The 21,015-nt window shown below is 43.7% G+C and overlaps 1 protein-coding gene across 1 annotated transcript in view; it reads left to right on the forward strand.

Annotated features, from left to right (window-relative positions):
• The window catches only part of IL23A (interleukin 23 subunit alpha), a 33,782-nt gene extending 21,084 nt beyond the window's left edge, over window positions 1–12,698 (forward strand). Inside the window, exons 2-4 of the mRNA XM_086927636.1 lie at window positions 5,271–5,366; window positions 6,645–6,770; window positions 12,510–12,698. Coding sequence (XP_086783762.1) covers window positions 5,271–5,366; window positions 6,645–6,770; window positions 12,510–12,683 — 396 coding nt within the window. The 3' untranslated portion in view covers window positions 12,684–12,698. The remainder of the gene's footprint in view (window positions 1–5,270; window positions 5,367–6,644; window positions 6,771–12,509) is intronic.
• Window positions 12,699–21,015: the final 8,317 nt, after the last annotated feature.

The raw sequence follows: 21,015 nt of genomic DNA on the forward strand, positions 1-21,015 counted from the left end.
TTTAATTGGTCATGGGGTCTTCCCTAAAGAGGCAAGGGGGTTTGTAGTGTTACAGTAGTTACCAAATTTACACTTCAATGAAAATGGTGCCCACAGGTATCAGCAAAAACATGAAACAATAGTGTTGTTGTATAAAAATATTGATCAATTATTTATTTAAAAAACATAATACAAACAATTTATAATAAGTCACAACATGTACAAAATTACAAATTTATTCTAGGTTCACGATTCAGTTATTCTACTCCAGGTGCGAACATCCTGGTGATCTTTCTTGTATTTCAGATTGAACACGTTTCTTCTTGTGCTCACTGTCTTTCCTTATCACTTATTTCTTGTGCAAGTGTCTTTAGTTGAGCATCACTTGTTTTGGAAAAGATTGGGGACACGCTTCAGTCCGGTCCGCTTTACTCTTGGTCTTTTGAGAGTGATGGAGGACGCCTCTGGGAGCTACCTTCTGATAATTTCATCCACCATTAACTCTGTATGGTTAGAATGAATATATCTTAAGTTTGTTTCTTTCTCCTTATAGCTTCTTCTTTGTGGGGCTTTTTTATCACATTAGCGGTCCACTCTGTCAAGGATAGCTGAACTGCACGGCGTCCTCCACCATCCTGGGCTCGTTTGGAAAGAGGCGTCCTCCATCACTCTCAAAAGACCAAGAGTAAAGCGGACCGGACTGAAGCGTGTCCCCACAAGAAATAAGTGATAAGGAAAGACAGTGAGCACAAGAAGAAACGTGTTCAATCTGAAATACAAGAAAGATCACCAGGATGTTCGCACCTGGAGTAGAATAACTGAATCGTGAACGAGTCCTTGAAGAAGGTGCAAAATAAAGAGGCACCGAAACGCCGCGTCGACACTTTTTCGTTCCTATGTCCCAGTAATTTTTAACAAAAATCTTTTTAAAATGATGAATGTTTTTCGCGTTTGTAAAAACCTAGAATAAATTTGTAATTTTGTACATGTTGTGACTTATTATAAATTGTTTGTATTATGTTTTTTAAATAAATAATTGATCAATATTTTTATACAACAACACTATTGTTTCATGTTTTTGCTGATACCTGTGGGCACCATTTTCATTGAAGTGTAAATTTGGTAACTACTGTAACACTACAAACCCCCTTGCCTCTTTAGGGAAGACCTCATGACCAATTAAAGATTTGATAAATAGTGAATCCAGGAGAAGGAACTCTGAATTTTTGCTTATCTGTTCCCTGGTCATCTAACCGGTTTCAAATCCCCCTCCATAATTGTTACGAAAGTATACGAGATCTGGAGGGTGTGGACTGACTGAGTTGCAAATTGCATGTACCAGTTCGTCCGACAGATTCCACAAACCCAGTAATATTTGACAGTAGCCCAGTTATCGATCCAGGGCTGCATCATGTCACTGGTCCCGCTTTTACTCCTGGGCTGCGTGATGCTATGGGTCCAGTCACTACCTGTAGTCCAGGCCTTGTCAACCTCGAAGTTTCTGAAGTCAGTACCCGTAGTTACCTCACGCAGTCTCAGTTCTGACATTCTTGAAGTCCCTGAAGCCAGCATTTCTAGACAGATACGCGAGCTTTCTGATGATCGTAGAAATAAGGTTCAAGATGTTAAACATAGCTTTCAAGGGAACATCGAGTTCCTATTTTGGAACATTTCAGGGATCAAGGATAAGGTATTGGATCCCTCTTGGGTTGAGTTTGTCAGACCATTTGGATTTCTGTGTTTCCAAGAAACCTGGACAACGGAGCCTGTTCATTTAAACGGGTTTAGAACCTTTCATGCAGCAGCCGTACCCTCTAAACTTGGGAGGAATATGGGTGGACTATGTATATACATTTCGAATCTGTTGGGTGTTGTGAATATCAAAGTAGTTAAACTAGGAACATGTCACCAGGTTTTATTAATTCGGATGGTCTCCAAGGTCGATATTATCCTGATTAACATTTATACCAATTTGCACAAACGTTTAGTCCCAGAATTGGTATCCTCCTTGACTAAAGACATACACGGTATCATTACCCCGAAAGGGAGGGATTGTATTATTGTTTGTGGGGGGGATTTCAACCACAATCTGTGTGTTCAAGAGCGGGGGGGTTGTGGATTCACTGGGGCGGGTGCAGAGGTTTACATCCCCACACTTTTCCCATTTGGATGGGGGTGAATCCCTGAACGATATGATGGCATCTTTTAATCTAGACTTTGTTAATAGGCTGTGCTCCCCTTGTGTAGATTTCAGTGCAACCTTTGTGGGGAGAGGGCTCGGTACTACTATAGACTTTATTGTTGCCTCAGAAAGTCACGCCACCTGGTATGCAGATTACTCTACTTATTCTGTAGGATTCAGCGACCACCTCCCCCTTTCCTTTGTCATTAACATACCTCAGGCTAAGTATAATTCACTGATAGAGAGACTGTCCTGGTTGAAATCTTGTGATATGCCTAGACAAAATGGTTACGTTATTAAATGGAGTCAGATTGATCCGGAGGCCATGTATGCCAAGATAGTTAGGGGATCCTTGGAACCAATCGAAAGGTGTCTAGATGTAGAGACCTCTCATGAGGAGACCCTGGCTGCCTTTGAGGCCATCTCACGGACTATCCGAGATAGCCTGTCCCGACAGGGGAAAGGTCATACTTCTAGGCCGACGACCATTTCCTGGTTCGACGCTCCCTGTTCTAGGGCGTATTCACATCTCATAGCTGCATTACATAAAAAGATCAGGGACCCGGTCGAGGTGGCGAACTGCAGGAAAGCTTATCGTCTTTCCCGGAAGAACTGTAAGAATAACATTAAACAGGAGGCCTGGAATAATCTGGTCATTGCCGCACAATCTAAGGACAGCGCCCTATTTTGGCGAGCAGTTAATGCACCCTTTTTTAATGTACCAAATAATGCAAGGGTAGAGGTTGCCATTAGTGAAGCTTCCTGGATTGACTTATTTTCGGAAGTCTATAACCCGGAGGGGTCTCCAAAGCTAGTTGATATGGAGGGCTTAGATAGGGAGGCATCCTGGACCTTTCAACAAGTTAACCTGGGCATCTCAATCGGCGAAATGTCTGTTGCCATCGAGCAGAGTAGGGGAGGTAAAGCTCCAGGAATAGATGGGGTTCCTATCGATTTATTCAAACACTCAGTCGATTTATGGTCCCCATACTGAAGAGAGTCCTGGACGCAAGTTGTGAGTTGGGGTTTCCTAGGACCTGGTCTGATTCCATCATTATTCCCATTTTCAAGAAGGGAGATAGGGAGAGTCCCTCTTGTTATCGCCCTATCTCCCTTCTTGACTCCTTTATGAAGATCACGGGAAGGGCCGTCCTGAATCGGTTATCATCTTGGGTGGAAGAAGCAGGTGTTCTATCCCCGGTTCAATACGGTTTTTCGCGAGGGGATGGGAACTGTGGAACAGGTCTTGAACTTTACACTCCTTCGAGGGAAATATGTTCAGGCTAAGGCAGGTAAACTCTACGCGGCATTTGTTGACCTGAGTGCCGCATTCGACTGCGTTAAGCACGATCGACTGTGGAAGGTGCTGGAGGATCTTAAAGTAGAAGAGGCCATTATTTCTTTTTTAAGGCAACTATACGCTGGGGCAAGGGCAAGGGTGAGATTCGGAACTAGTGGAGAATGCACCAAGCCGTTCCATGTGAAGCGAGGAGTGAGGCAAGTGTGCGTCCTCGCGCCTCTCCTTTTTAACTTATATACAAATGACCTAGAGGATGTTTTGGTGTCCAAAGTTACCGACTCACCCAGAATGAATTCCAAACAAGTGGTGTCTCTATTATATGCAGACGACGCCGTCATTATGGCGAGGACAGAGAGAGGTCTGCAGTCAGCCTTAGATGCTTATATGAATTTTATGGAATCCAGGGGATTGACTTTAAATGTGAAAAAAAACCTTCGCAATGACGTGCGCCAGGGGCAAGTTCAAAACCTGCAAACTGTTTGCACGCAGGGAAAAAGTGCAGACTACTAAAGCCTTTTCATATCTAGAAGTAGTCCTTGAGGGTGGGGGACACTGGGGTTCAGCCATAAGGAGTAGGACCCTGTTGTTTAAAAAAGCGACTACAGCACTTATGGCCTTCTCATGAAAAATGGCCAAAAGACCCACTGAAATCCTACTTAAAATTTATATGGCCAAATGTGTCAGTACAGCCATCTATGGGGCTGGCGTTTGGGGCGTTCAAGATACTAGGGAATTACAAGTAGTAGAAAACGCTTTTTTAAGGTTTATTTTAGCCGTTCCATTTAGTTTATCGGTGTTTAATTGTCATGCCGAGTTGGGGGTACGACATATCAGTGATCTGATCGCGATGCAGCCTCTGTTACTCTGGCACAAGGTTTGGACCGCAGCAGATTTGGAACTCAACAGAGAGACCATTCGCGATGTTAAGGCCCTTGATAAATCCAACAATATAGCGTGGCTATCATATATCCAAAAGTTTTGCCAAGACATGGGGAAACCTGAGTTCTTTACTGCACCAGAGGGGTTATCCAGGATCTCGAGGAAAGATCTAAAGAATAGCTGCTGGTACCATTTGGAATCCTTCGGCTAGGGTCTGAGCTGAATAAGGAATCGGTTGTGCAGCACCAATTGTTGCTTTCTTCGGCCAACATGCAACCTTATTTGAACTGGTGTACCAGGGGCTTTGACAGGTTCTTACTTACTAGGTTCAGATTTAACATCTTTTTTCGCCTAGTTTCATTTCCACAAATTAACGACTGGTCTAAAATGCTCACCAAATGTCCATGTGATGGGAGGGCTGAACAATCAACCCTCCATGTGATTTGTTTCTGTAGATTTTACCACAAAGAGAGAGTCCAATGGATTAAACCACTTTTGAAAAATCACGGAACTTGGCACCAGTGCCGCCCAGCCTTATTGTATCTCCAGTTACTAAATGATGAATTGTGTGTGGCTACTATGGTTGGCTTTTTAAAGAGTGTTTTTAGAAAAAGGAAAAGTTTAATGTGTTCATAAAACTTTTATATTCGCAGTCTGTTTTAAATGTAATGCTATTTTTGGGTACATTATGTATCGATTTTTTTCTCTGATGTTGCTTTTATGATTTTTTAATTTACAAAAATTGAATAAAGCTTTTCTACCCTACCCACTCAAAGCGCTGCTAGTGGCTGTTCTGGAGGTCTGTATGTTGCGCTGGGGAGTGAGTGTTCGTTGATTTTTAGCCTCTTAAAGATGATGTTTGCTGCACACCATTGCCGCCGGTCAGTGTCGCCTCGTGTTTACCGACTCCCGTACTCTTCTCTTTTGCAGACTTCCCACAGCTTCAGAGCAGACTTTACAATGGAGATCCCCCGAGTGAGCTGCGACCACCACTGCGACCCTCGGACCCTCAGGAAGGATCCACATGTAAGTTCACCCTCAGTCTCAGCGAGCCGCACTAAGTCCGAGCACAGAAACAACACATGGGGAGGAACAGCAAACAGGGGATGCTCTGGGCAGAGTGGATATGAAGGGGGTCTCGAAGGGGGCCAGGGCCACTGATATGCCAGGCACGTGCCTGGTTTTAGGCAGAGTTAAATCCCATCTCAGGTGCCTCTAAAAAGCACACAGAATCACCTTCTCATTCTTATTTTCATTTGCGAGGTTTCTGGAAATAAACTGGAAAACATTGGCAGCTGGTTATTTGTCCTCTAGTTGTTGCAGTATTATGTTATGTCCCTCTAGCGAATGATGTTACTGAGGTTATGTCTTTCCTTAATGTGTTTGCTCTGAAGGAGGGCCATTTGAGCCATTGATTGTTTCAGATGCAGATAGTGAAGGTCATTCTGGTGTGGATTTCCATTCAATTCCAACCAAAAAGCAATATCTGCTGCCCTGGCTTGCAAGGGATGTTTTAGTTCTGGCAGTGTGTTGCCCAAGGATCGGACATTTTCTTTTCTGCACCTCTGGATTCAGTTTGGTAATTTGTAATACTTCTTTCACCAGTTTCTGGACTGGGGTCCCAAATTCGTAGAACTTTGAAGGGTTCCATTGCTGGGTGTCTGTCGAGGGTCTCTTTCAGTAGGTTGCCTTTTATATCTCTGTTGATGATCCCCTAGAGTCACCATGGTGGTCTACCATTGCCCATGTGTTTGTTTTTGTAGGCCTTGACTGCTACTGTTCATTTAATGTTGTCTGTGTGGTTGAGGGTCTTTGTTCCTTTTTCAATCTGTGAGCTCTTGCTCCTATTTCGTTGTGGGGGGCCTCATTATTGTGAGTTTGTTTGAAGTTCTGGTGAACCTCAGTTTTCTCCTTCATGTCAATTTTATCTCTGTGAGAGACCCTAGTTTTGTTCTCGCTTCAGGTTGCTAGTCTTGAATATATGAAGAAACATTGTACTCCTGTCTGAAGATGGAGGATCTGATTGATATGCAGCGCAAGGGCGGGCCCGGTGTTGTTATCATTATCTTGCTGTGGATTTGCCAGGATCCATGTTTTCTTTCCAATCCTTCATCAGCTGGTCTCCTGTATGTTTATCCCACTTTAGCGCAGTATATCTGAGCTATCTAGTAAACAATCTCAGTGTTGTTGAGGCAGGTAGTGGTCTGCAGAAGATTGCTGTTGAGGGGAGGTATCCCTGTATGGGAAGGCATGAGGCGTCATCTGTTTTTTTCCCCTCTCACTCACCTTCTATTTTCCTTCCAGATATGTCTGCGGCAAGTTCACCACGTCCTGCACTGGTATCACAATGCTTTCCAGTTGGAAAATGTCTTTAGCAGCTTCGAAGAACGTTTGATCAAGGGCATAAACCACTCACTGCACAGGCTGGAGGTGAGAGGGAGCTCAGATCCAAGCAGGAGTATTCTATGGGAGAGGGGTGGGATTGGATAGGAGTGAAGGAGCCCCTTGTACCACCCAACTATCTGACAACAGCAACCCAACATGGCAGATCCCCAGTGAAACAGCCCTCTTTGGAGTTGCATCAAAGAAGAGGAGCTCTTATTTTGTGTTGCAAAGATTCTGCACAATCAGACCCCTCCCACCGGTATTCTCATCCCCTGCTCAAATCACAAAGATGTATTTAAAAAATAAAAAGACATGCAGGCCATTACACAGTCAACTTGATCACGAAACCCATTAATAAAAGTCTACATAGGTGCCCACAGAAATAGAAAGATGCTTACATTGATAGGGAATTACCAGTCCCTTGAGATTCCTTAAGAAAAGATTACATATCTAATGAAACAGTGTCAGGAAATGGTGGATAAATGTAGCCAACGCTTGTAGCTCTGCACTGTATTGGGGAGAAAGTTTGACAGCAGGACCATGCGGGGCAGTGTAATCTGACATCAGTTGGTTAGGTACCCAGTTGCCCAACTGCTGCCCTTGTTCATCTTTTGTGTAAAAGGAGCTTGCGTTGCTGCTGCCCATCCTGTACTCCTTCTGTGCACGATGGAAACTTGCACTTTTTTTTAGGATTGTCCTGTCCTGCTTATGAACACTGCTGCCTGCTCTAGTTAGTGGGAGGCTAAACAGGGAGATGTTTCAACCTTGGTAATGAGGATCCAGGACTGAGTCTCGTGCCGGCTCAAGATCCTATGATTCTCGGCAGATTACTTAGTGTCTTCGCGCCTTAAAGAAATCTGACCATGTTTATTTATTTATTTATTTAATAAAGTTTTATATAGCGCGAACCAGATCCCGAGGGATATCAGAGCGCTTTACAGAAGAACAGTTGTAATTACAATATTCAAAGACAAGTGATACACAGCGAGAAAGAGAGTGAGAATAAAACTCCAGCACGATATCGCATAAGAGTACCAAACAGATATAGTTACAATAATCACAAACAAATTATACACAGCGAGTAATGTGAATAACAGGTCAATAACAGGCTGCTACAGGGGGCAATGCGAAATTAAGGTAAAATTTTTGTTCATTAGGAAACTTTTGGCTTCAAGTTTGAAAGCAGTAATTGATGATATTCTGCGCAATTCCGGTGGAAGAGAGTTCCAGATCTTTGGTGCCGCACCTGAGAAGGCTCTACGACAAGTACTCTTTTTATTCATGATACGTGGTTTCAGAACGAAGTTGTTAGCGCTTCTTGAGGCTCTCTTACCACATGATAGTTCAAGCTTTTGTGCTAGGTACCTGGGGGTGTTGTCATGCAGGGCTTTGTGGGCTAGAATGATAATCTTGAACTGGATTCGAGCTTCATAGGGCAGCCAATTAAGAGACTTTAAGACTGGTGAAATGTGCTCATTTCATTTAGTACCAGTAATTAGTCTGGCCGCAAGGTTTAGTGCAGACCTTAGAGGAGCCAGGTATTTGGGAAGGCCACAGAGCGTAGCACTGCTATAATCTAGTCTCGGCAAGACAAGTGCTTGGACTGCTTGTTTGAAGTCATTTTGTGGAAGGAAGGGCTTGATATTTCTCAATGTCCTCAACAAGTGATTAGCTCCCTTACATACATTGCTGATATGATTTTTCATATTCAGGTGCTTGTCCAAGGTGATTCCAAGAGATTTGGCAGAGTCTATGATGAGAGGGGTGCAGTTGAAAGCAGTGAGGTGAGTCAACCAAAGGTCTAGCTTGAAGGGGTGATTCGAGGGAGAGATGAGAAGGAACTCAGTTTTGGATGTGTTGAGCATGAGATGGTTCTCAGTTAACCAATTTTGAGTAGACATTAAGGTAGAGTTGAGTGTTATGATGTTATTCAGGGATGAAATTTTCAAGTAAAGTTGTGTGTCATCAGTGTACATATGGAAGGGAATGTTCTTGTCATTTAGAGAATTAGCAAGAGGTTCTAAGAAGAGGTTGAAAAGGATAGGGAGAGGGCGGAGCCTTGAGGGACACCCATGAGTACTGGAGAGGGCTGGGAGAGGGAGTACTTTGCCTTAACTCTTTGTGTTCGTTGGTGGTGGAAGGAGGAGAACCATTGATGCACCAGACGTGAGAATCCCATCCTGTTCTTCAGAGTGAAAAGGAGGTTGACATGATTAACCGTGTCGAATGCGGAGGAAAGATCTAGGAGGATCAGGAGGCAGGAGTCATTTTGGTTGAGTATATTTAGTATGTCGTCCATAACGTGCGTAAGTGCCAATTCTGTGCTGTGCCCCTTCCGAAAGCCTGATTGATGTTGGTTAAGGAGTTGGAATTTATCCATGTGTCCGCAAAGTTGGGATTGTACACATTTTTCTAGAAGTTTAGCTAGAGTGGGGATGTTAGATATGGGGCGGAAATTATTGAGGTCAGATTTCCCTGCTGTTGTTTTTTTTAGTATGGGTGATACCTGTGCTGCTTTTAGACATTCTGGGATCGTGCCTTGGGAAAGCGAGGCGTTTATTATCCTTGTCCATGTGGGGATGAGAGCGTTCTTGATCTCTCTGAAAATGGTCGAGGGCAATGGGTCCCTGAAGTGGTTGGATGGATTGATGTTCTGGAGAATCACTGTAAGGAGTGAATGAAATCCATGAGGCCTTGTTCTTGATGATCAGGCTAGTGGGAATGGGCTTTTCAATGACAAGAGGTGGTGCGGGCCCAGGAGCTGGTATTAAAGCCTTCTTGGATGTAAGTTCACTGGAGAGAAGTTGTGATTTCTCAATGAATAAAGCAGAAAATTAATCGCCAGATGGTGGGCTGACAATGGAGATAGAGTGATTTGTACCAGCAGTTGATTGTTGTTTGACCAGATCAAAGAGTCTCCTGGGGCGATTTGCGGCTTGATCAAGTCTCATGTTGTCTGAAGTATTCTGTCTTAGCGCACTTGATTTGCTTGTTGTAAATACTCCTGACATCTCTAAGGAATTGTAGGTGTTCTAGAGAGGGATTGGACTTCCAGGCTCGTTAAGATGCCCTAAGATTGCGTTGTTCCGTGTTTAGATTGTCGTTATACCATGGTTTGGATTTGTTTGTTGAAGTATTTTGTAGTTGAAGTGGTGCAATATCATCCATGATGTTAGAGATGGTCGAGTTGTAGGCGTCAGTGAGTAACTGAACCTCACTCCAGTCGGCTTGGGAGGAGAGGGCAGTTTTACAGTGGTCAGTCAGCTAATTCAACTGGGTTAATTGAGCTGAAATCCCTTTTCCAAATCTTGGATTTCTTTAGATGGGCCTTCCTCAGCTTCACCTCCATGTTGATATAGAAGAGAATGCAGTGGTGGTCTGACCAATCGCAGGCGGTAATTAATTCAAGTGTGATGGACTGACCTTTTGAGATAATGAGATCTAAGATTTCACCTTTGTTGTGTGTTCGTTGGTCACAGTGCTGCTTAAGTTCATGATCCTTCAAAAAGTCTTTAAGGCAAGTAACCGCTTGATCATTAGGATTAGACCAGTGGAGATTGAAATCGCCCAAAAAGATTTGGGACATAGCTGAGTCGATATTACTCAAGATGATCTCCATTAGTTGTTCAATGAAGGAAAGGTTATCTCCTGGGGGGTGATAGAAGGTGTGAAGTTTGCAGACCGGCCGGTTGTTACTTACGATGTTGAGACTTAGATATTCGCAAGCTGATGGCGAGAGGACTCTATGTGGGATATCGAGAGTGTGTTCCTGTGAATGCAAGCTAGGCCCCCTCCAAGCTTCATGACTCTGTCTAGGATAATGATGTCGTGGGTAGGAGGTACAAGGAGGTCTAGAATAGGAGTGGAGGCTGGATTAAGCTAGGATTCAGTAAAGATGATAATGTCAAGCTCATTGTGCTCAATTAGATCGAATATTTCGGAGGCATGTTTGCTGGCTGACCTGCAATTGAGTAGAGCACATTTCAAACCTGGAGGATTTGTGGCTGAGGGAGTCTGTTTGACATTCACTCTCTTGAGATTGTCTTTATTGATGACTCTAGTATTATAAGGCGGTTCTCTGTGCAGGTTAGGATGTGTGGTTTGTATTTGCTTCGGTGGGGTCAAGTTGGGGTTGGACCTAAACGAAAAAGAGATGTGAAGGTCGTTAAGGTCATTGTATGCCAAGGACTCAGCTCTTCTAGGCCGTGTGGGCACGTTAGCTAAGGGAATGGTTTGCACGACGGCTGAGGTTACCAACTGGTCCAAGCAATCCCTAACAATAGGGGAGGTTCTAGGTGGATTCACAGAGGTGAGTAAGGAACTGCTCTTTGGGAAAAAATCCTTTGAAAGGACTTTTAGGTCATGTAGTTCGGAAATGAGAAGGTGCAGCTGGATATATATATATCGTCCAGGCGCGCACCTAAGTCTGAAAGGGGAATAGGCTGTGTTGATAGAGCAGGGGAGTCTCTGTGTAAGCCTGCGGGCCCTAAGGTGGAGTTGCTCCTGGGGAGGGAGTGGAACATGGGGAACTAATGGGTCACGGTGAACCTTGGGAAACAGAGATGTATCGTTAGCGATAGTGGTCTGACCATATCTATGGAGGTCCTGAGCAGTTCCTACGAGAGATCGAGGGTATGGCAAAACATGGTCGGCGGTCAGGAGAGTAGCGTTAGCAACAGGGGTCTGACCAAATTTCTGAGGGCAATTACTACTGGGGATCGAGGGAAAGATAGATCAAGGTCTGGAGTCAAAGATGTAACGTTAGCTACAGTGGTCTGACTATATCTCTGAAGGTCCTCAGTAGGACCTCCCGGGAAAGGAGGGTGTGACACATCCTGGTCGGAGTACGGCATTAAACCCATCACCCACATAGTATGTGGCTTAGGGGGAGGGATGAGGGGAGAGTGTTCTATTGATGAAGGCAAAGATACAAGATCAACTGGGGATCTCGCCTCACGCGGAGCAGAAAGGGTCGGACTAGGTGACTGTGTGCTGAGAGGACTCGAAAAGTTCCTCACTTGGTGAGGTAATGAGAATAGGGAACTGGGTGATTTCTCCATGCTGGGAACAGTACGAGCCGGATTAGCTGGATGTGCACCAAGCTGCCCTGAGATATTTATCACCTGTTGGGTCGCAGGACTAGAAGGTTGGGGCACTTCCACCAGGGACTCCGCTGCACTGTGAGCATCTATCAGTGAGGAGTAATTAACAGGGAGTGAGGGTCTAGGCTGAGAGGTGGGGGAGTACTGGTGATGTCCTGATTGCTGGAAGAAAGGGGGTGAGTGTTATTGGACTTCGTCGAGGCCACGTGCTTGAGTGACGGGAAGAATGTGGCTATCTTAATTAGATTGGTATTAGACGCTTGTATAAGGATGATCCCATTGTTGTAGAGGGTGATAGTGGTGTTGGCGTTGAGGGTGGGGTAAGGAGCTGTATCAATTTGAGACCATGGGGCGTTTTCCTGGTACTTACTATTCGGAGCATAGAGAAGAAGACTTTACGCCAAGAGGCTCTTTTTCTGTTGTAGAAAATAAGGTCATTAACTCTACTACCTTTGTTTGCACAATGATATTCGTCCGAGATTAAAGTTTCGGGCTTAGACCTTAGTAAGTGATGCTTGTGGTTTTTGGCAGCGTTTTTCGAAAGCTTGGGTGGGTAGTAGAGACCATGTGGAATGTAATTTGTGCTCATGTAAAACGCTCTAATGCTATTTGGCCAAGTTTGCGCTATGTCAATGAAAAAAAAAATCAAAATACTTGAGTAATATTGTTTGTTCCCTTTTAGGTCTCCCTAGGTGCAGCTACTAAGCAGAAGATCGAGGCACTGGTCATCCCCCCTGTGCAAGATTGGGAAATAAGTTACTTTGCCCAGCATGTTGCCCAGAACCTGCTCATCTTCTCCAGCTTAGTCGCTCGCGTCTTCCACCCCGGTAATCCTGCCAACCACTCAGAGCAGTAGAGCTGGTGAATGAACCTCCCCACTCGGAGCAAACGTGGCTCACCACTCTGGATCAGCACAAGGTCACAAGGGGCGACCACCTTTATGTGTTGACTGTGACAGGGAATCTCTGTTTGCGGTCAATTCTTTATTTACTTTTAAACAAATTTTTTTCATAAAAAAATGTTTGTCTCGTTACAGAAGGAGATATTAAATATATAAGTGCCTGGTGCATGTTCAGTACGCCCAAGTGGGCGACGATCGACTCGGTACCCGAGTTTTAATACAACTGGATCTCTGTTATAATTTTATATGTTTATTATTTATTTATTTATGTATTTTAAAATAAGAAATAACATATTTGAAAAGTGTTAAAATAATTCAGCCTGTAGTGCAAAAATGTAAAAAATAACTCGTACATAAAAGTTGTTTGCATCACAGACTTCTGAATTGGCTACGATACCATAAGAAGTACTGGTTGAGAACTATAAATGACAAATAATATGCATCACATTTGAATTATGCCGTCACATACAGATCTGATGTCTGCACAATACATTGTACCCATAAAATGTGTATTAATAATACAAATGAGGTTTCCTGTATTATCTATTTATTTTTTATTTATAACTGTTGATTTGAAAAATGTGTCCATGTGTTTTGCCTCCCCTGGGGTACATGTACTAAATAAACCATGCAAACTTACTTTTTGGCATTTTCCTTTTTACAGTTTAATATGCATGAGAAAAACAGTAAATTATCCAGCAAAATATATTAGCTTATACACTACTTACGTAGCGCCTCATCCACCATTTTCAGTGGCCCTTTGGTGCTGTTAGCAATTGAGAAGCCCTATTTCTTGACCCAGTCTGGAATACGCGCCTGCTGGTGGATCACGTCATGCGAATTTCAATCTGTGCCTGTGGGTTTGTACCCCTTACTTGATTGTGTGGCCTCTTTAGTGGTTGGGCTTATATTAAGCGTTAAACCAGTAGCTGTCAACAGTAGGGTGTTTTTTTTTCTCCATGGACTCCGAGTTACAATCTAGAAAGTGCAAGTGAAGCTAGAGCTGTCCATGATGTCAGTGAGTCCTTGAGGTGATAACCAACCCGTTTTTTGAAGGCAAACAAGAACAATGACAGTGAAGCTCAATCCATCTGTGATGTCTCCCAGAACCTTTATGAAAAGCTCTTCTGAACTGGGGGCTAACCCCGTGGCGGCTGGAGACATTTGAAAGCTGTGCGGTGTAAAAATTAGGGATGACTTGTGATTAGCGACTAAGCATTGCCTATTCTTTTAATTTCGCCTTGACATTACTTTCAAAACTATGTACCCCATCACATCACTTGTACAGAATCACAAATACAATTGAAATACGTGACCTCTGTCCTGTGTGCTCTGCAGGGAGGCCATGGACAAGATGGCCATTTTGACTCGCCGACAGGCACTGAGGGAATCTCGCAGTGCCCTCAACCTCAGTTCAAGATTGTAGCCTGTTATAAACATGTGGTGCCACTAAGTTCAAAGTATGTACTGTACAAGAGTAACATGCTATATGAAAAAAATACAGAAACAACATCCCAGAAATAGCTAACACTATGCAGTATTAACTAAATGTACCCACAAATAATTTTGACTTGGAATCTGAAGAGACCTCCACCCCAATTACTCGAAATGTTAGTGCCCACCCCCAATCCCCTTCCTTAAATGTTTGTGGCTAAATGCACTCAAATCCTACTACCTGTAGGTTCTTGTGATGACAGTGCATTACAGCATCCAGTCTAATGACTTACTTCGTCAGTTGTATTGTACTCATAGACATAGCACATTATTAAACAGATCTAACCTCCCAGCCATGCACCACTGTAGTGTTGATGCCACAACACATTTAATTGCACATACATGTCTTGGACCTACATACATATCGCTTTATTCATACAGCACATTGCCCCAGTGAAAGATTACACTGCTGTTGCAAACCTGCTGTCCAGCCTCCCCACAAGCTGGCGCATTAGACATGTTGGTGTTAACTAACACCGTCCCTTTGTCTGATTTTGTTCATGGTATTGTGCGAGGTATCTTACATTTTAAATCAGTCCGACTTGGAGAGAAGTACTGCAAATGCGAAAATTTAGAAACCACTAATGCCTAGATGGAAAATATTGAGGACCTTTCATACCGTGAGGCCATTATTTAAATACCTGAACATTAATCTCTTTTTTCTAGCTTGTTGTTTCCAGGTGAAATATCAATGTAACCAGACTTATTCGCCCGATTCAATAAAACCACATTTTAAAGCCCTTTTAACTTTTGGGAATTCTTACAGCTATGAAGCACTGAGTGTGTGTTTCACTAACTGCCTGACAGGAGTCATTTGTTTGCTCAAGCGAGCGTTGTGGCTGGATGTTACCATTGTTAACACCTAATTATATCACTCAACAAGTGTTTGTTTTTGTCTAAATATATGAAAACACATAATAGAATGTTACCTCGATGCAGCTGCGGGGCGTGGATACGCGCGCTGGGTTTCAGAGAAGGGAGAACTAACTACCAATCCAGGAGCTGCTCTCATTAAGCCCTGGAAGTGAAAGGAGTAGGCTAACCCAGCGCTCTTTTTGAAACTGGGGGCCTGTGTCTGTGCCCTACCCGGCTGTCTAACGCTGCTCTGGTTGGAGAGGTCTGAAATGCGCATGTCAGGGTGGCCGTTGCAAGACAGCCGGCCGATCTGACATGCGCACTTGAAACTTTAAGCTGAAGCGTTCCTGCTGTCAATCAGCAGGAATGGCCCTGCCCTCCACCCTCACATTTGGGCTAGACGGGTGTGCTTGGCACTTTCCAATAAAATGGTAATGATCAATTTATTTCCATTTACTTTTTCTACGGTTGCAGGCTTTCAGCATGCCGCACTCCTCTGCCCTAGAGTTAGGGTGGCGCACCTCTGCCATAGAGTGGGAGCTGCCTCTGTGCTAACCATGAAAATGAAAGCAAACCTCGATCTATGATGTAAGCTAGACCTTTTGCAGGTGTGGTGAGGGATCCTATGCTTTTAGGTATTAAAGCCTGGTTAGAAGAGGTGTTATTGCAACTATTGAAATGTCACCACAGTGAACAAACAGGATGCCTTTTTACTGCTATAACGTCACCAGGCAGGACATGTGGGGGAAGTTGATGTTTTGAAAGGAAGCAGTGGTGAGCTGGGCTTGGGTGTGGTGAAGAAGGGTATAGTTAGTGAGGCAGGGTCAGTGTGATTCAAAGGTCTTTGATTGAATGCGAAGAGTGAAAAATAGATAGCAGGAGGTGATAGTGCACTCCTACAGCTTTGCCGAAAGAGAAATGTTTTCTCACTCCTGCGGAAAAGCCACTTGAGCACCCCTTTTCTTGTTGAAAAGGATCTTCACACCTTATTTGATGTTGATAGGGGGTCATATGTCTTCTCTCATGGTCTGGCACTCAAATGTGGTGGTTGGGGTGGGAATGTGCCCTGCATGGCTTACAACAGTGTTCTCCTACCTTTAGTGCCCACCTGCGATCATTTGGTATCATGGTTTTTTAGGTCTCGGCCTGATCCAGCGCATGCGCTGGTCTGGCCGAGACATTTAGTAGGCTGCTTGGGAAAGTGCTACTTTCCCGACGACCAGCTTACCATCGCGCGCACAAGCACATGCGCGACGTGCACAACACCTATTTTGTTGCGCGTGTGCGCACAACTCGCGTTTTATTTTTTTATTATTTCATTTCGGCCCGGCCGCGCGGCCATTGCTTGTTTTTATAACTGCCTGTAAGTATCACGGGCATGGGAAACTCTTATGACGACTTCCAGACCTCTGCCTGGCTCCACGGGCTGCCGTGAATCATTGCGCTGGCACACCCCACATTCCAAAAGTGGTTGCAGCTCAGACATGTGACTCTGGATGTTTAGATTACCGCTGATCTATTGGGAAACGATAATGTTGGAAGGCGGTTCTCTCTATCTAACGTTCGTGGATCTTAAATCCGCGTTTGATATGGTAGATCGAGATCAGCTGTGAAGCTTATTGCTTTAGATGGGAGTACCACCCTATCTCTGCCAACAGCTTAAACGACTCCATGATGGCACTTTTGCCAGGATAAGATTTGGGAATGGTGGTAAATTATCAGCGCCCTTACCCGTTGAGAAAGGGGTGAGACAAGGCTGCGTCCTTGCACCAACACTTTTCTCCCTCTTCCTCAAAGGTCTAATCAAGGATCTGTTAGCTGTTAGGGATATTGATTCCCCAAAACTTGCTAGCCACAAAATTCCTGCATTGATGTTTGCAGACGACACACTGCTCCTCTCTAAAACATTTATGGGGATGCAGTGTGTCTTAGCCGAATTTAGCACGTTTTGTAAGGAAAGAAACCTGGAGGTAAATATAAAAGAAACAAAGAATATGGCCTTCCATGCTGATTCTACTAATTGTCCCCACCCTAAGTTGGATTCTAAGCCTCTAGAGAGGGTCCCGGTATTTGATTACCTGCTACTGTTGACAGAAGGGTGCAGATAGCTCACTCCTTTTTATGCCTCTGTAGTGGATATTTCAAACTGAAGATAAGCCGGCTGTGAGGAGCATCACTCTATACAAAGGCTGTATTTGGAAGTAGCCTGGAAAAAATACATGAATGTTATTAAAGTGGGTGATGCTAACCCACTTCTTCCAGTTCCAAGTTCTCTCTAACCAAGTAAGGGAGTGCACCACAAAATAATCAAAGGACTGTGGAACCAGAGCTTTCACAGTTCTACACCAGGCCAGCTAAGGTGAAATCTTCATAACATCAGTCTCGTAATGCATTCTAATATGAAGCACGTCTAAACACAGCAGAGTCATCATTATTAATGTAGTAAGTGTAAATGTATGCACAATTAAACTAGTATACATATAAACAAACATCGGCAATACCACACATCTTTCCTCCAATCAACAAAACAAAACTCATCATAAGAATTGTTGAAATAGTGAACCAACATACAAAATAAATGGCACAGAGAGACGCACACACAAATATACTAAACAAAGTGTTTGAAATATCCAGGTCTCCTGAAAACCATTTTTCCAATACACTGGCTCTCACTACCATTCCGGCACTGCATTCTATGCTCTCTAAGGGAACCGATTTGGAAGCTATATCACAAGAAACCCCAACATCTGCAAACTTATAAACCCTGATTAAATTACAAATCCTTTCATCTGAGCCGTATAAGGCATTTTAAAATTTACCATTACAATTTAAAAACTACAATGTTTAGTAAATCTAGAGAACTTTTGACACCCACTGGGGGTTTAATTCGCACCCAAAGACTCACAAATTCACATTCATCGTGTCCCTCCTTTGATAAGTTCATTACATGCTTTTCCTGCAACTTCTTTCTTCTCATTCTCTCTCCATGAATCATCAGCAGGCACATTAACACACCCGTTCTTCAAGTCCAGCCAATCTGGAAAAAGTTTACAGTTGGGAATCCTACATCTGAGCAAGTCAAATAGAGGTTTACCAGTTGTTTGATGCCTCCACCTTTCTGATAGTTTATCATTCCAGTCTACACCTGACATGCTAGCTAACTGAATACCTTTCTTTACTGTATCATTCAATCTTTAAACCATACCGTTACATTCAGGGTGGTAATTGCACCTTGCCCAGGCTCTAACCCACATGTTTTTTTAAAAGTCATCAGTTTCTCTCGATATTTATTGCAACCATTATGAGCAAGTACAAACTTGGGATGTCTTTATTTTTAGTGAACCCTCTTTCAATAAACGTTTCACACTGCTAGTGATTATATTGTTTACCCACAGTGTTTATGGCCAACATAAATACATACGGGAACAACAACACACCTGACAATGGCCCTATCAAATACATTGAAACTTCTTCCCAAGGAACACTGCAACTTCCTGCTTCTTACTGTTGGTGTACAAGTCTTCATAACCTTATTGCTTTTAGTACATTCTTAACATTCCCTTGCTACTTTTTCTGTCTCCAAGTCCAACCCTGGTCTCCAAAAATCTAACCTTAATTGTTGTTTGGTTTTGATCATGCCAAGGTGGCCCCCCGGACTAATTAAAAAACATGCCTCCTCAATGCACTTGGTGAAATTAACTAGGAGCCTCTATAATGCAGACCTTCCTTTCCTGATTTAATCACCCTTGACGATCCGGAATGGTTTAAGCTCACTGGTCAACCGCGACTTCACAGGTCATTCACGCCTCAATGAACCAGTACTAAATTTTTACCGCATTTTCCAAATGTCTCCCGAAATAGCCCCCCACAGTAATAACACTATTTTTTCCGTCTTCCCAAAGTTTCTCATTCAAGATTTAATTGTTCATTTCATACACTACCAACCAAGATAAGCAATCTGCCACAGATACTAAACAAATACTGTACCACAATGGTGCATTCTTGTAAAGAGTTAAACAACTTCCTGATCTTTGCTGACTCCATATTAAGATCTATTTTCTCCAAAGGTTCATGCAGAAGTTTGTGATCAGAACACACTATGGACAATCAGCTCACCCCCCAGAACCCTTTTAAATTCATTAACTGTACAATGTTCTACCAAAGCTCCCTTCTCAATAATCAAATATTTAGAGTCAGCACTTTTCAAAGCTCTAAAAGAAAATTCAATTATTGGCTCTGCATCATTATCTACTTGGGCCAACACTGCACCTAAACCCTTTGCACTGGTGTCGGGGTCATTGGTAATTATACACTCCCTACCTGGAAGAAAAGCCTTTAGACTATGTGCCTTCATCAGATCTTCTTTAACTGGTTGAAATCTAGTCCACATTCAACCCTCCATTCAAATTCTACACCTTTCCTGAGTAATGTTCATATGGCATGAGTTTTATTTGCTATCCATTTTAAAAATCTGCTATAAAATACTAAAGTCCTTAGTAAAGAAAGTCCTCATATTTTGGGGGGCGCTAGAGAGCGCGCAGCAGTATGACCGCACCTCAGTGAGGCTCCTGCTTCCTGGGATCTAAATCTGACAATTATCCTGTGTAGGTGAGCTTGATACCTCGGTGAAAGCACAGAGAAAGAGTCCTGAAGTCTTCCCCATAGTCCGGTGGAAACGGTGGACTGATTGGGATCTCGTGGACGTGTGAGCAGCAGCGAAGAAAGTGACCGTGCTGATCCCGGAGGTGGAGTGGTGCTGCGTGATGGCGGCAGACACCAGGAAATGCCGGGGCTGCACACGAGATACTAGGCCACCCAGCCGGCACTTGCCTGCTGCCGGAGGATAGTGCACGACCTATGTAGGCGAGGACTTGCTGTGGGACTCAGACGAAGCTGAGATAACCCCCCCGGAGGGACTGGGGAGCGTGCCTCGATCTCTCCCAGCGTTTAACATGTTCAGGGCGGAATTATTAAAGATCACAGGGAACCCCCGTAGAATATCAGGCACACGACCCGGCATGCATGGCGGGGGGAGCGATGGACGCCTCTGCGGAAAAGAGCGGATTGAGATGTTAAAGATCAGTGGGGGTATGTGGAGTACCCAGCGGGTTGACGTAAATAAATAATTTACTCTCTTAATTTCTATGCAGGTAAGTACTTAATCAATAATAACTCAATTCGGTTGAAAAAAACAGAGTCCGTGGTGTTAGAGTTCTAAGGGGTTTTATTCCTTAAAAAGGAATGGTCTGAATCAGAATATCATGTTCTGACCACCACACAGGGTGTCAGAAGGGATAGAGCGCTACATTTTATTTACAGTACATAGCTTATATACTTATTGTACAACATTAGAAACAGTATAGGAGGCGTAACAGCTGAGAGAAGACAAGATAACAGTATGCACGTGGTACAATTACGTAGGCAGAAGGCGTAAACTAGGCGTAACTGGAGGTGTGTTCTAGAAACGTCACAAGTAGGTGACACATGTGGGTGGCACTAAACTAGAGATGTTGCAATGTCAGCAGAAATCGGAAGCTTGGATGCGTGCGCAGCTGCGTGACGTGTGATGCACGTGGGACTGGAGGGTGCATGGGGACTTGACATTTACACTGACGGAAAGAGACAGAAGTCTGGCATGTCAGATCAACTTGTGCTTCTATCATATCTGATATCTGATGTTTAGGAACTAGACTATCTGAGCGGAAAGGTCTCTAGAGCAGAAGCTATTTTATACTAACTGTGAGTGCGTGTATAAGCGCCTGGGTGTCTGCAAGAGAAAGCGTGGGGGCCTGAGCCGTCCATGGAAGCATGGCAACGGAGGCTATGAATTACTTGAATTAATTGCATAAAGACAGGTCGGCCCTTTGGCCCTGCAGCTGAGGAAGGATGTTTACTGAAGCTAGCAGGCTGGAATGTATCTTCGGGGAGGAAAACAGAT

The sequence above is a fragment of the Lissotriton vulgaris genome, chromosome 1_1, assembly GCF_964263255.1.
Source record: "Lissotriton vulgaris chromosome 1_1, aLisVul1.2, whole genome shotgun sequence".
In the NCBI taxonomy this organism is placed as follows: Eukaryota; Metazoa; Chordata; class Amphibia; order Caudata; family Salamandridae; genus Lissotriton; species Lissotriton vulgaris.